Below are 16,278 nucleotides of genomic sequence, written 5' to 3' on the forward strand. Positions count from 1 at the left end.
TTGGTTGATTTTTTTTTTTTTTATGATAGTCATTCTTTCTGGGGTGAGATGGAATCTCAGTGTTGTTGTAATTTGCATTTCTCGAATTACTATGATGTTGAACATTTTTTCATGTATTTATTTGCCATTAGTATTTCTTTATCTGAGAAGTGCATATTCATCTCAGATGCCCATTTTTGGATTGGGTCTTTGAATTTTGGGGATCTGATTTCTAAAAATTCTTTATGTGTTCTAGATAGAAGTCCTTTGTCTGAGGGGCAGTTGGATAAAATTTTTTCCCAATTCGTGGGTTTTCTTTTTACCCTGTTGGTGATTTCTTTTGAGGTGCAAAAACTTTTTAATGAGATCCTAGTTGTTGATTCTCTGCAGTATTTCCTGTGCAGTTTGGATTTTGTTCATGAGCTTGCTGCCTACCCGTGTCTTCAAGATTTGTACCTACTTTCTCTTCCAGTAGATTTAGTGTTTCTGTTTTAATATTTAGATCTTTGATCCATTTTGACTTTAATTTAGTGCATGGTGATAGAAATGTGTCTAGTTTTAGTCTTCAGCATATGGAAAGCCAGTTTTTCCAGCACCATTTATTAAAGAGGCTGTCTTCCAGTGAACACATTTGGCCCCTTTGTCAAAGATAAGGTGGCTGAGTGTGTTTGTAGTTGTGTCTACATCTTCTAATCTGTTCCATTTATCCTCAGGTATTTTTTCTGCCCTTACCATGCTGATTTTATCACAGTATAATTTCAAGTCAGGGATTGTGATGCTTCCTTCCTTGCCTTTGTTGCCCAGGACTGCCTTTGCTATTCTAGGTCTCTTCTTCTTCCAGATGAATTTTAGGGATATTTTCTCCAGATCTGTGAGGTATGCTAATGGTATTTTTATCAGGATGGCATTAAATCTGTGTAACAGTTTTGGGAGTATGGCCATTTTCACAATGTTGGTTCTTCCTATCCATAAGCAAGGAATAACTTTCCTTTTTTTCTTTGTACTGGGAATCAAACTCAGGACCTTGTGCTTGCCAGGCAGGCGCTGTGCCGATGACCTATATCCCCAGCCCCTAACTTTCCATTTTCTGAAATCCTCTTTGATCTCTTTTTTCAGAGTACTGTAATTTTTTTGTATAGATGTTTTAATTTCTTTGTTAGATTGCTTCCTAAGTATTTCATTTTTTTAGGATGCTGTTGTGAAGGGTGTGGCTTCCCTAATTTCTCAGAGAGTTTGTTGTTTGTGTACAGGAGTGCTACTGATTTCTGAGTGTTGAATTTGTATCCAGATACATTACTGAACTTGTTATTAAGTCCATAAGCCTTTTGGTAGAGTATCATATCATCTGTGAATAATGATAATTTCACTTCTTCCTTTCCTATCCTTATTCCTTTTATTTTTCTCTGTTGTCTAATTGCCCTGGCTAATGTTTCCAGAACTATATTGAACAGAAGTGATGAAAGTGGACAACCTTGTCTTGTTCCTGATTTTAGATTGAAAGCTTTCAGTTTTTGTCCATTTAGTATGATGTTGGCTGTTGGTTTGTCATAGATGGCTTTTATCAGATTGAGGTGAAGACCATTTATTCTGATAATCTGTAGGGTTGTTTTCTTTTATCATGAATGAGTGATTTTTGTCTTTGGCTCTGTTGATATAGTGTATTACATTTATTGATTTGTGTATGTTGAACCATTCCTGAATTCCTTGGGTGAACTCCACTTGGTCATGGTGTATAATCTTGATGATTTGCTGCATTCTGTTTACTAGTATTTTATTGAGGATTTTTGCATCTATATTCACTAGGGAGATTGGCCTGTAATTCTCTTTTTTGACTGGGTCTTTCTCTGGTTTTGATATCAGGGTAATATATGCCTCCAGGAATGAGTTAGGGAGAACTGTTTGCCTTTCAATTCCATTAAAGAGGTTGAGCAGTATCGGCATTAAATCATCTCTAAATTTCTTACAGAATTCAGCTGTGAATCCATCAGGACCTGGGTTTTCTTTGTTGGTAAGTTTTAAATTATATTTTCAATTTTAATTACTGATATTGGGTTATTCAGAATTTTTATATCCTTTTGATTCAGCTTTGGTAATTCATGTTTCCAGGAATCTGTCCATTTTTTCTGTTTTCCACCCTATGAGAGTAAAGATTTTCAAAGTAGGTATTGATGATATTCTGAATTTCCACAGAAGCTATAGTGATTTCACCCTTTCCATTCCTTATTGCATGAATTTGAGTTTTTTCTTTCCTTTTTTGATAAGGTTAGTTAGGGGTTTATCAATTTTATTTATCTTTCAAAGAACCACTCTTTGATTCATTTATTCTTTGTACTATTTTGTTAGTCTCCACTGCATTAATTTCTGCTTTGATCTTTATAATTTCCTTCCTTCTTTGAGCTTTGGGCTTGACTTGCTCTTCTTTTTCTAGATGCCTGAGGTACAGCATTAGGTTGTTTGTTTGTGCTTGTTCTATTTTCCTGATGTGAGAACTCACCACTATAAATTTCCCTTTGAGGACTGCTTTCATTGTGTCCTACAGGTTCTGGTAAGTTGTATTTGCATTTTCACTTCATTGTGGATATGTTTAATTTCTTCTTTAACTTCAGCTGTGACCCATTGGTTGTTTAGGGGAGGTGTTATTTAATTTCCATGTGTTTACGGAGTTTTTGCAGTTTCTTTTGTCAATAATTTCCAATTTCATTGCACTACGGTCAGAAATGTATGGGATAATTTCAATTCCTTTATATTTACTTAGGCATGTTGTATGGGCTAGTATATGGTATACTTTAGAGAATGTTCTGTATGCAGCTGAAAAGAATGTGTATTCTGATGTTGTTGGGTGGATCACTCTGTAAAGGTCTACTAAGTTCATTTGTTCACAAGTTTTGTTCAGTTTTGTTATTGCTTGGCTGATTTTTTTGTCTAGTTGATCTATCTCTTTGTGACAATGGGGTATTAAGGTCCCCTGTTATAATTGTGTTATTGCTTATTTGATTTTTCATGTCTATTTATATTTGTCTTAGTTGGGTGCTTCCATATTTGGTGCATATATGTGTATGATTGTTACCTCTTCCTCTTGAAGTTCTCCTCTAACAAGTATGTAGTGATCTTATTTATCTCTTTTGATCATTCTTGAAGTTCACGTCTGCAAACAAAATAGCTACCCTTGCTTTTTTCTGGGTTCCTGTCACATGAGAGTATTGTTTTACATCCTTTGACTTTCAGTCTGTGAATTTCCTTTTGAGTTAAATGTATTTCTTGTATATAGCATAAGGTTGGATTTTGTATCTTGATCCACTCTGCCAGTGTGTTTCTTTTGATTGGTGAATTGAGGACATTTACATTAATGGTTATTGGTTTATCTTTGTCATTTTATTTTTCTGATGTTGGTTCCCTACTTTTTCCCTGTTTAATTGCTTAGCCTACTTGGTGGTTTCCTTCTGTTGTTGTTCTTGGATTTGTGGTCATTTTTATCCCTTTATAGAATATCTTTATAGGGTTGGTTTGGTGGTTATGAATTTTTTCAGCTGTTCTTTGTCATGGAAGTATCTTATTTCTCTACTAATTTTGAAAGATAGTTTTGCAGGGTACATCAATCTGGGTTGGAAGTTGTTGTCTCTCAGGACTTTAAATACTTCAAGTTCTTCTTGACTTGAGGGTTTGTGTTGAGAAGTCTGCTGTGATTCTGATGAGCTTTCCTTTATAGGTGATCTGTTTCTTTTCTCTGACAGCTTTTAATACTCTGTTCTTGTGCTGAACTTCTGGGATCTTGATTATTATATGTCTGGGTGTAGATTTATTTTGATTAAGGCTAACTGGAGCTCTATATTCCTCACTTATTTGTATGTCAGAGTCTTTTCCTATGCTTGGCAAATTTTTTGCTATTACTTCTTTTTTTTTTTTTTTTTTTTCCTCCAGTACCGGGAACCGAACTCACAACCTTGTGCTTGCCAAGCAGGCACTTTTGCTGCTGAGCTAAATCCCCAGCCCTTTTGCTATTACTTCTTTTTTTTTTTTTTTTTTTTTTGGTTTTTCTCCGGTACCGGGAACCGAACTCACGATCTTGCACTTGCCAAGCAGGCGCTCTGCCACTGAGCTAAATCCCCAGCCCGTTGCTATTACTTCTGCAAATCATCTTTTCATATAATTTGTGTTGACTGCTCCTTCTTCATTGACACCTATCAGTCTTACATTGTTTTTGTTTGCATAATCTTGCAGTTGTTGAATTGTTATCTCCTGGTTTGTTATTTTTAAGAAATCTTTCCTTTTGTGATTGCTAGCTGCAATCCTGTCTTCAAGGTGTGAAAGTCTATCTTCAGTTTCTTTCAAGTGGTTTTGCCAGCTGTCAATGGAATTTATAGTTTCCTGGATATCTCTTTGAATCTGTTTCAATCATTTGAATTCTTTCCTATATTGTTTATTCAAGATTTCCATCATTTTCCTATGCCTCTCAATTTTTTTTTAAATCTATGTCTTCTTTAGATATGCTGAGCAATTCTGTCATTATGGTTGTCATTTCTTTTTTTACCTGAGAGATTATTTCTGATCTTATTTCCTCTAGCCTCATGGAGTTGTTTCTTTACTTTAGTTGCTATCATTTTAGGTGTGTGACTTTCAATTTCTTCTATGTCTATGTCTTCTGGGCTTGTTCTGGGTGGGCTGGAGGTCTGAGATTGCATTTTGCTCCTTTGTCTTGTCATTCTTTTTTTTTGTTGTTGTTGTTTTTCTGGTACCGGGAATCAAACTCTCGACCTTGCACTTGCCAGGCAGGTGCTGTGCCGCTGAGCTAAATCCCCAGCCCCTTGTCTTGTCATTCTCTATTTCAAAAAATTTTATTTTGTTTTCTTTGATGATCCCTGTGAGTTTTGGTAGTAGGTAGCTATATCACTAGTATCAAAGCCTCTCTAGGAAAGGTCTATTCTTCAGGAATATCTTCTGTGTGCAGGAGATTCTTGGTTTGTATCTGTCCTAAGATCCTACCTTCCCAATTAATTGAGACCAGGATGTTGGTTTCTGTTTGGCTCAGTCCCCAGTCTTTTGGTATAGGGCTGTGGTGAGATTATTACCCAGAGCTTCTCAATATTGTTACACAAATAAGAACAGATTACACAGATATGACATCCTAACTACAGTAGTACAATTAATAATGATAGCATCAAGCACAATTTAGAAACTGACAAACTGTGGTAACTACTGATTTTGTACTTTAGACCACAGGTGCAAAGTCTATAGTTATATGGAACAATCATAAATTAGGAGTTTGAATGAAGTGTTTCCCCTTGCCAGAGTGGATTTACCCTGGGTTCCTGTGGATGAGTTGTTTGCCAAGTTCTGGGTGCTTCTCACACTGGCTGCCTGTCCATGGTGTGGGAGGATAGGCCAGGCACCTGGTTCCTCATGATTGAGGTTCCTGTGGTGGCAGAGAGGTGCTCAGCAGGGTTTCTCCCCACCCATGTGGCTCTCTGAGGTTCCCACAGTGGCCAAGTGGCTTATGTATGGCTTTTTTTTTTGGTACTGGGAATCAAATTCAGGACCTTGTGCTTGCCAGGCAGGTGCTGTGCCACTGTGCTATATCCCTGGCCTCTATGTATAGCTTTTGATTTCTAATTTTCTGTGTAAAATATGTAACTGTTAACATTCTACAGGGATTCAAATTCTAGAACATCTATAGTTTTTAGAAAATAACAGTTTTATTTTATGTTCTAAGGTACTTGATATTTAAATAAGATAGTAATATTAACCTTACTGTCTTCATTACAGTGTAATGTCATTAACCTTCTCTTCTGGATAGTCAACAACTAAGGTTTGGAGACCAAAAAGTAGAAAGGTAGATAGACTTAAGAGGATAGCCAATATTTTGGCTCCAGCTCTCTGAGGTCAGTGAGGACCCAGGACATAAGAGAACCTCTGCTGTAACATCCTATAACTCAATAAGTCCCTGATCTTCTGACCAAGGAGATTTTGTGACCACAGAGGAAAGTGATCAATGATGTATACTGTGCCTAAAGAGAGTCACTAAGAAAAAAAAAAATCCTAAGCTTTCACAGAAAGCAGCTTAGTTAAGCAACGGCTGTGACTCATCCAGACGACTCACACTGACAGAAGTACTAAGAGGTATTGTACTTGGTGTCAAGGTGATTCCTGAGGAGACTTAACTGACTTTGATAGATAGCAAAATATTGATTAATATAGGTCTCCCCTCAACTTGGTCTTGAAAATCCAACAGAAAAGTATAACCACATGATGTATAAAACAATGCCATAGTAATATGTTAGCTATAAAAAAATTCAAATCACTAATACCTTCTGACAATTGCCAGCTACCTTGGTAACTGACTACTGTTATGGGTTAATGGACTCTATAGGGTTAAACTGCTGAATGCTGAGACCTGAAATCGTTGGACTGGGAATCTTTAGCCTAAATGAGTAAGTTCACTCAAAATGCAAAGGAGTAGAGAATGAGGAGGACTTCCACAGTTCCTCTAGCTCAGCTTAAACTGACCACCCATCACTTGTAATTACAAAACAGAAAAGGGGGAGCTATGGGGAGTGGCTAAAGCTGGAGATCGATCACACATGTGAGGCAACCTATGAAAACAAGGTGTTCCAGCTCCAGCTCTGAGAACTTGAGGTACTCAGGTGAGCCATACAAAGTTGCTAGGCAGAGGGGTTGCAATTGACATCAATTTCCTGGGAGTATAAATAAATGGGCTATAGAGGTTGAGTAGTTCCTTTTCTCCCAGCCAGAGAGAGGGCTCCACCTGATCTCAGCTTTCTATCTCTTGTCTTTATTTCTCCATCCTCTTGCCATCCTCACCCCTGAGAACTTCGAGAGCCATGTGGGCCTTGGCATACATAGTGAATTCAAGGCCAGCATGCACTATTAATAAAAGAAAGCAGAGTAGCATGATGGTTGCCAGGGACTGTGGGGATGTGGGTGGAGATGCTGGTTAAAGGGTATATCATTTCAATCAGGATGAATAATTTTTTGGGGGGGCTGGGGATTTAGCTCAGCGGCAAAAGCGCCTGCCTGGCAAGTGCAAGGTTGTGAGTTCGGTTCCCGGTACCGAAGAAAAACCAAAAACAAAACAAAACAAAACAAAAATAATTTGTTTTGTCTTTTTGGGACAGTGTCTTGCTATGCAGTTCAGGCCGGCCTTGAGCTTACTTTGTAGCCCAGGCTGGTCTTGAACTTGCAATGATGCTCCTGCCTCAGCCTCCTGAGTGCTGGGACTATAGGCATGCACCACCACACCCAGTTGTCAGGATGAATAATTACAGCATGGTAGTTGTGGTTAATAGTGTTTACTTGAAAGCCAAGCACAGTGGCACAACATATAATCCCAACACTCAGGAGGCTGAGGCAGAAGGATCATGGATTCAAGGCCAGCCTTGGTACATACCAAGGCCCTGTCTCAAAACAATTTTTTTTTTACCTGAAATTTGCTAAAGGAGTAGGTCTTAGATGTTTTCACCACTAACAAGAATGTGAGGTCCCATATATGTATTTGCTTGATTTTTAAAAACAAGCCCAATGAGGAGCTGGTAATATAGATTGTGGTAGAGTACTTGCCTAGCATGTGTGAAGCCCTGGCTTTGACTCCTAGAACTGCAAAACAGTAACAACAATCACAATAAAAAGAAAGCTCAATAAAATACTACTATAGCCAGGCCTGGAGGCAAATTTCCATCAGTACTCTGGGAGGTTGAGGTAGGAGAATTATAAGTTGGAGTCCAGTCTGGGCAATTTAGCAACTTAGCAAGAGCCCATCTCAGGAATTTAAAAATTATACTACACTTGAATGCCAGCATGCGGGAGGCCAAGGCAGAGAATCACCAGGAATTCAAAGACAGCCTGGGCAAATAGCTCATGGCTTGCCTGGACTACACAGCAAGAACCTGCCTCAAAAAAACCCAATAAATAAATAAATACAATTTAAAAGATAAAAAAGGGGCTGGGCATGGTGGCATATGCCTTTAATCCCAGCACTCAGAAAGCTGAGGCAGGAGGATCGTTTTGAGTTTGAGGCCAGACTGGGCTACAAAGAGTTCAAAACCAGCCTGAACTGCATAGAGAGATGCTGTCTCAAAAAAAAAAAAAGGTGGGGGAGAATAAAAGGTAAGAAAGGGGCTAGGGATGTAGTTCATTGTGAAGGTTGTGGGTTCCATTTCCAGTAAATAATCCAAACGTCCAATAATTTTTTTTTGGTGGGGGGAGGGTTCTGGTACTGGGAACCAAACTCACAACCTTGTGCTTGCCAGGCAGACGCTGTGCTGCTGAGCTAAATCCCCAGCCCCTCAATAATTTTTTTAAAAAACCAAATAATAAGACAAACAAAAAAGCCCTACCACCATATGTCAAGGCTGAAAAGGCTGAAGGAGTTTTTCATAATGAGGTCCCCAAAGAAGTACACAGAAGCAGATATCAGCAACACAGCAGCAGCAGACAGCTGAGAAGAGCAAGAGCACAAAAACTGCCTGTGTCTTTATTGTATAATTCTTTCTCTTTTTTTGTACTGGGGATTTGAACTCAGGGCCTTGCACATGCTAGGCAAACTTCCATTACTGAGCTACATTCCAGCCCCTATTGTATAATTCTTATACAGGTTGTCATCTCTTATTTACATTCTTACATGCTGGCCTCACTGGCACATGTGTAGTTGTGCACTGCTAAGTCATAGTTACATAACTATATCTCACTGTGCCCTTTTGCTAGACAGTGGGGTCACATCCTCAGGTGTCCTTAGATGCCCCTGAGTTTTGAAGCAGTATGAGTGATTCCCCACATCCCACGCCCTCAAAGTTGAGGGGTATATAAATGTAACATTCTATATGTAACAGGGCACAAGTGCCTCCCCATGCTGCAGTCAGCAAATCAAGAGCCATGTGGTTTTGTAAAACTACCTTTTTCATTTGAGAAGTTTTATCTACAAGTAACATCAAAGCCTGAAGTGTAACATTCAAGGATTGGGCCATATGTTGAGCAAGGGCTTCAACCTGGAGAGCTAGGTTTATGGTCCTTGCCCCTGGTCAGACACAGCATCCCATATGCAGCAGTCAGTATTTCTGATCAGAAGCTATTCCTTAAAAAAAAAACAAAAACCTATTCCTAGCAGTCAGCCATTGCAATGCCTGGTCAAGGTACCTGTTAAGTCATTTCCTGGTGAGAGGAGGAGCTTATGTCCTGAACATGGTCAGCTTTTTGGCTTTGCTCCCAACACATCTCCTCAGTTTGGCACCCCACAAGGGCAGTGCCCTATCTGTCACTTTTGAGCTGCTCAAGCCAGCAGCCAGAGTGTCAGCCCCCTCAAGACACCTCAACTGTCTGTGCACACATATAGGGGGTCTCCTTCATATATGACAAGCAATCACACTGTCCGCAACTCTGCCCATTGACTTAACCTGCCTGTCATGTCTTGTAGTTTGGCCTCCTACACGCGTTCCTAGGCCATGTGTATCATGCATGGGTCCCAAACTATTCTGTTTGGCTGCCAATGGGCTGGTCAAAAAAGAGGCTCACTGTTGAAGTATGTCCCCCAACATGTGAGAGTGGGAGCCTGTTCCACCCCATTCCTGGGATGGGTTGTTTATGTCCATACCCAACCTTCTATCCGGTATTTTGTCTGTACTTCCACTGTCTGTTATCCTGTCATCCCTCACTGGCATGCAGAGCATCATACAGTGCTGTTTCTCAATCAGGGAATGCTGGCTCTCAGCTCCCTTCCACAACTGTGACCAAAAGCCAACAAAGTGCTTCTGCTTCCTCTGTTTTTGCCAAACCCAATATTATTCATACTGTTAGGAGAAATGGCAGGTTAAGGTTAAGGACTCAAAGGGCTTATATCTATGTAACTGCCCTTTTCAAATCCTGGAAAGCAGCTTCTGCTGTGTCTATCCACCCCATGTTGTGTCCATCTTGGTCAGCTGGTATAAAGGGCACAGCAGGGTAGCTAGATGTGTTACATCTGCCAAAAACCTAGAAGTCCAAATATGCCTGTAACTGGCAGACTGTCGTGGGTCTGGGGTATGCTTGGATCTTATCAATACCAGCATTGGATATTACTTTCATCCTACCTGACCAGATAACACCAAAGAATGTGACAGGCAAGCCAGTTCCCTGGACATTGTCTTTGTCCATGGCCCACCCCCATACCAGCAAAGCTTCCTTCACACTATGTATGGTGGCTTCCAACTCTGTAAGGCAGTCAGAGGTTAACATATTTATTGGGGTCTTGGCCTAGCCCCAATCTCCTAAATGAGTGGACAGTGAATGGTTTAAATAAATGAGACCAGTAGTATGATTTTGGAGCACCCAGGAAGGTCAGAACTCTCTCAGGAGTAAATACAAAAAGCCAGGCCTATGAGTCTCCCTAGAGAGAAACCAGTGCTTGAGATTTGACTGTAATTATCACCACCTGACCCAGTGGGCCCAGCTAGATATCAGATGCATAGGTGGGTGACCAGAACATCTGGAAACAATCCCCTCCCTTTGTGACTCCCACATTGTGACTTTGCTATATAAATTATTACTGACAAAGAGCTTCAGTGGCTACTCACTCCCCCAAAACACCCCTCCTGGAAATTCAGGAGCTATTCTCCTTATATTCAGTAAAACTCTCCTAACTTCCTCCTCCTTTTTTCTTTTTCCTTTCTTTTTTTTTTGGTACCGGGAATCGAACTCAGGACCTTGAGCTTGCGAAGCAGGCGCTTGTGCCACTAAGCTATATCCCCCACCCCCACTTCTTTTTTTGCCTCCTCCTTTTTTCGACTTCCTTCCTCCATGTTAAGACCATGATCTCAGCACATCTGACATCTTAACAGTTAGACAGGACATCACAATACTAGAGGACAGTCTGGGCAATTTACCAAGAGCAGTTGCTCAGCACTAGAGCACTTGCGTCCGTGGTACAGGAGGCCCTGGGTTCAAAGCCCAGTGGCCACTCCCTTTCCCAGCCAAACACGGGGGCAGGATGGGCAGAGAGAAGGGAGCAAATGGGCTTGTACCACCCCCAGCACAGCAAAAAAAAAAAAAAAAAAAAAAATTCTTTTAAAAATGTGTTTAATTAATTTCATAAACAGTAATACTTTTCCTTTTTTTATTTTAAAGAGAAAAACTCCAAATTTTCAAAACTAGATAATAGGAGGTAACAATGGTTAATACGTTAAATAATGCTTTTCAAAGAAAGCACAAAAGCCAGTTATAAGAACCGTTTGCAGCGGGTACGAAGACAGTAGGGTAAATTTCACTTTTTCGTCCTCTGCTATATATTTTTAATAATGTCAACCAGAGCAGAGACAAGTAAGAAAAACTTTTAACAGCACAACAAGTGGGGCAAAAAGCCGCTGAGACCTTAAGAATGAAGTACTCACACGAGATAGGACTTAGGGAACGGGTGACGAGAAGCCCCGCCCGGCCCGAGGGCCTGTTTGCGCGTGCGCACTCTCCTCCAGCCGCCATGTCTGCGCGTGCGTGCTCCCTCTGCAGGAGTACGTGGGTCCGCCCGTCGGACGCACGCACGCACGCACGCAGGCGCGCTCTCCGCGATCCATTACTCCAGACGCTGCCGCTGGCGGCGCCTGGATTCCGAAGGTGAGGCGTGGAAAGGTGGGGATCCTGAGAGCGCCCCCCACCCCCGGGCGGGCTCCTGGAGGCAGGCCTCCCTGGGAGCCAGACGGCCGGCGGGAGATGGAGGCCGGCCGGCAACGGCCAGTCCTGCGCTCGGTGAACTCGCGCGAGCCGTCCCAGGTCATCTTTTGCAACCGCAGCCCGCGCGTCGTGCTGCCCGTGTGGCTCAACTTCGACGGCGAGCCGCAGCCCTACCCGACGCTGGCGCCGGGCACCGGCCGCCGCATCCACAGCTACCGAGGTACGCGCCGCCACCGCCGCCGCGAGCGGGTGCCGGCGCCTTGGCCTCCGAGCTCGCTGCTCCTCCCCTCGCGGGGGACACGCCCAGGTCGGTGCTGCTTGGCGGCGGCGCAGCGTTGGGTCACGCTGAGGGGATTGCATCGGAAGGTGGTTTTTCCCCTTCCAAGATCTTGTGTCCCTCACACATGGGCTGCATCCTTGAAGCCTTCCCTTTAGTCCTGCGGCCGCCTCCCCCCCCCACCCCCCGCCCCGTGGACGACTGCATAGAGAGACACAGGCGCGAGCTCGTGTCACCGCTGGGATCGGGTGCGGCGGGTGGTAGGTGCTGCCGCGCGAGGGAGAAGAGTGTGGTCCACTCAGGAAGGGGGTCCCAGGGAAGGAGGGGAGCAGGATGAGCAGGAGTCGGCTTAGTCGGATGAATGCTAAGACCTGGAGCCTCGGCAGAGGGGCTGGTGGGCGTGGAATGGTGGGAGAGGAAGCTCAAAAGGTGGTTCTACCCCTACGCAGATAGGGCCGGTTGCCGTTGTCAGATTTACCCACTGAGTAGCTCACCCAACTGTAGGGTGGTTTGGCGGGAAGACGATTAGTGAGAAGTGTTTAGGAGACTATTAAGCCAGATGAGGGTACCGACGGTGGGGCTCCCTGGGCTCCCCCTGAGCTCAAGGCCAGCCTGAACGACATACTGAGACCTGTCTCAAAAAAATCAACGGAACAACAAAAAACGGGTTAGGGCTAGCTAGGCTTTTAACTAAGGGGCTCTTCTCCTGTCCTAGCCTTCAATTTTCATAACCTTTTTCTTGCTTTGTTTTTGTCTTCTTTTGAGACAGGGTTTCACTATGCTTTTTTTTGAGACAGTGTATCACTATGCAGTTTAAACTGGCCTTGAACTCACTTTGTAGCCCAGGCTGGCCCGAACTTGTAGTGATACTCCTGCCTCAGCTTCCTGATTGCTGGGATTACAGATGTGTACCACTGTGCCCCACCTTAATATCAGTTTTACTTAAAAAAATTACCTACCATGTCACTGAATTGTATACTTAAAAATAGTTAAAATGGGGCCCGGCGTGGTGGCAGATGCCTAATCCTAGCACTCAGGAGGCTGAGGCAGGAGGATCGTTGAGAGTTTGAGACCAGGGTGGGCTACAAAGTGAGTTTAAGGCCAGCCTGAACTGCATAACAAGACCCTATCTCAAAAAATAGAAAAACAAAGAAAAAAGTTAAATTGGGCCGGGCTGATGGTGCCTGCCTCTAACACCAGCTACTGAGGTGCCTGAGGTAGGGGGAATGTGCGTTTGAAGCCAACCTGAGATACTCGCAAGATTCTGTCTCAAAAAATTAAAAAACAGGGGTTGAAGTGTAGCTCAGTGATAGAGTACCTGCCTGCCTAGCACGTGTGAGGCCCTGGGTTCTGTGTTTGTCACCACAGAAATAAATAAAACACTTAGAAGGGCTATGGGTGTAGCTCAGTGGTAGACTGCTTGCCTAGCATGCAACTTCCAGAACTACAAAAAAGCAAAAGTTAGAATGGTAAATATTATGTTATGTATAGTTTGCCACAGTGAAAAAATTACTTGCCAGTTTAGATTTTTGAAAATGTCCACCAAATCTTCAACAAAGTTTATACCCCCGGAAGGAGTGCTCTATTTATGCTGAGAGAACACCCTTCTTCCGTAGCGCATTCCCGCTGGCCTGCACTACCGGTGGTACATGTGTGACTGTCCTATCAGGCAGCATGGGACAGTCATGTACATATTTTCAGTGGTTCAGAGCTGGTAGCAGCAATACGTACAAACTACAGCCCTGTCATGAACATGTTAGACAGAACCCTCATTGTTGGGGTTTGTCTTCTTCCCCATCCCTTTCATCTTATACATATGATGTCTTTTTAAAATTTAGGTATAACTTACATGATAAAATCTGCTGGTCTTTAGCCTTGATGAGGTTTGGTAGTTGTACACCTAAATGGGAACATCTCCATCTCTCCACGGAGATCCCTCTTGCCCATCCAGTTCCCCCAGGCTTCCGTTTTTCACACCTTTGTTTATTGTGCCTGGTTTTGCACCTTCTTTTGAGAAGCACAGGTTTGGAAGCCACTGGCCTTATCACTGCAGTGTTCAGTGTGGTTTGCAGTCGTCTGCTTTGCATAGGCTTTGCTTTTCACAATAGTTGTGTATTTGTGCCTGCTCTTCTGCTGTTTCCGTTGCCTTGACAAATCACTGGACCTATCAGACCTGCTTTCTCCTCTATAAGTGGATCTCGTGTAAGGGTTATGTTGTGATGTTACTGGAGGGGCTGTGTGACATTTAAGCAGAATGAGAGGTGGGAAGGTCCTGTCAGTCAGGGCTCTTGGAGAAGGCAGATGCCTTGATCAGGTCACTGTGGCTCCCTAACTGCCTCTGCTTGTGCAACAGGTCACCTTTGGCTCTTCAGAGATGCAGGAACACACGACGGGCTTCTGGTTAACCAGACCGAATTATTTGTGCCATCTTTGAATGTTGACGGACAGCCTATTTTTGCCAACATCACACTGCCAGGTACTGAAGGTCGATCATACTTTTTATAAAAGTTGTTTGTTGTAATGAGTAGTAGATAGGTCGTTTGAAAGAATGAAAAATTAGCATCATAGTTCATTGTTTGTTTAAAAATCAAATGAGTTTACTAGGTTGAAGTTAGATTTATCAAGACTCTGTCTCAAAATGAAAAATTTGAAAAGGAGCAGGAACGTAGCTCAGAGTGAGGGCCCTGGGTTCAGTCCCTAGTACTGCAAAGACAGCTGCAGTGTTACACATTTATAGATAGATCTTGTGTTTAAAAAAATGGGCATACAAAGAGTATTGAGCATTGTTAAGTTTGGTAAATTTTGCTTTATAGGATACTTTTTAGTTTTGTTTTGCATTTCTGTAGATTGAACCTAGGGGTGCTCTACCCCAGAGATACCTTCCCAGCCTAGTTTTTTTCTTTTTCCTTTTTTTTTTTTTTTTTTTTTTGAGGTAGATTCTTGCTATGCAGTGCAGGTTGGCTTTGAACTCACTTATGTAGCCCAGGCTGGCCTTGAACTCTTGGCAGTGCTGGGATTACAGGTATGCACCACCACACCCAACTATATTTTTTTCTTTCTTGAGGCTGGGTCTCACTTGCTCAGGCTGACCTCATACCTGCGTGGTGTTGCATACCTATAATGCAATTACTCCATGGCTGAGGCAGGAGGCTCACAAGTTTTGAGGCCATCATGGACCACTTAGAAAAAAATTTAAAAGGTGGCTAGGAAAGACATGTATGGTAGAACATGCCTGTTCTACCACACATGTATGGTAGAGCACTTGGGAGGCTGACACAGGGAGTTGATGGAAAGTTTGAAGGCAGTCTGGGCTACATAGTGAGTTTAAGGCCATCCTGGACTACATAGTGAGACCCGGTGCAAAAAGCAGGGGGGTCCTGGGGAGGTTGGGAATGTAGCTCAGTGGTAGAGTACCCCTGAGGGCCCAGTCCCCAGTACCAAATAGACAGATCAATTAATCAATCAATCAGTTGGTCTCGGGTTGTGGCTCAGTGACAGCACTTGCCTAGAATGTATAAGGCCCTGGGTTTGATCCCAGCACTACAAGAAAAGAAGTGTAAGTTCCTCAGTGAGTTTAAAATAGGAACTGAGTTACTAAAAAATCCAGTTTCACACTGTCTTTGTTGATCTGTTGTCATGTGACACCCACCCAAAACTAATTGTCATTACTTGTTGAGATTATGTGGCCTGAGCTGCACTTAGCCAGGTGGCTGTGGCCACCTTCTACAGCCGGGGCTCTCTTCCCAGTGGTCTCAGGGCCTGTGACCTAGTCAGCAGCACAGCTCAGAGTGTACCGCATTGCTGCTGGCCCTTCTTAAGGCTTAGGCCCAGCGCTGCCGGGGTTTCTTCATTCACATGCAGGCTGGGAAAGCCGATTGCCGGCCTAGCCCTCTTTCAAGGGGAGGTTACTACAGGCACAAATCCTGGGAGCACCCTTCGTGCAGTGCTAGCACAACACATGCTCAGCTTTTGTTATTTTCCCCTATTTATTTAACCTACATCAAGGTCCACTGTATTAAACAGCACTGCTGTGCTTGGCAACCTCTTGCTCCCCTTGTCCCGAGGCCTGGCTGTCCCTGAGGATCTGGTCTCCTGCCTTGCAGTGTACACCCTGAAAGAACGATGTCTCCAGGTCGTCCGGAGCCTTGTGAAGCCTGAGAACTACCGGAGACTGGACATCGTCAGGTCACTCTACGAGGATCTGGAGGACCGTCCAAATGTGCAGAAAGACCTGGTACGCCTGACACAGGAGCACATTGCCAGTCAGCCACCGGAAGAGGAGCCCCAGCAGCTGGATGGAAATTAGCATTCCTGTTCCTCAGCTTCTCTGCTACGGATGAGTCTTGCTCTAAATAGAGGACTGGCCGTTACTCTCA

General features: G+C 43.1%; 1 protein-coding gene across 1 annotated transcript; it reads left to right on the top strand.

The window, feature by feature from the left end:
- The first annotated feature begins 11,507 nt into the window (after positions 1 to 11,507).
- On the top strand, positions 11,508 to 16,278 carry Vhl (von Hippel-Lindau tumor suppressor, E3 ubiquitin protein ligase). The gene is made up of 3 exons (XM_005413065.2): positions 11,508 to 11,845; positions 14,256 to 14,378; positions 16,006 to 16,278. Exons 1-3 carry the CDS (start codon positions 11,665 to 11,667, stop codon positions 16,206 to 16,208), a joined length of 507 nt encoding a protein of 168 aa, XP_005413122.1. The 5' UTR covers positions 11,508 to 11,664; the 3' UTR covers positions 16,209 to 16,278.

Source organism: Chinchilla lanigera, unplaced genomic scaffold (assembly GCF_000276665.1).
Source record: "Chinchilla lanigera isolate Chin_1 unplaced genomic scaffold, ChiLan1.0 scaffold00160, whole genome shotgun sequence".
In the NCBI taxonomy this organism is placed as follows: Eukaryota; Metazoa; Chordata; class Mammalia; order Rodentia; family Chinchillidae; genus Chinchilla; species Chinchilla lanigera.

Excerpts from the sequence above, each read along its gene's own strand:
- Vhl (XM_005413065.2), top strand. The coding sequence starts at position 11,665 with ATGGAGGCCGGCCGGCAACGGCCAGTCCTGCGCTCGGTGAACTCGCGC. Across the intron at positions 11,846-14,255 it reads CCGCATCCACAGCTACCGAG|GTCACCTTTGGCTCTTCAGA; the intron begins GTACGCGCCGCC and ends CTTGTGCAACAG. Across the intron at positions 14,379-16,005 it reads TGCCAACATCACACTGCCAG|TGTACACCCTGAAAGAACGA; the intron begins GTACTGAAGGTC and ends CCTGCCTTGCAG.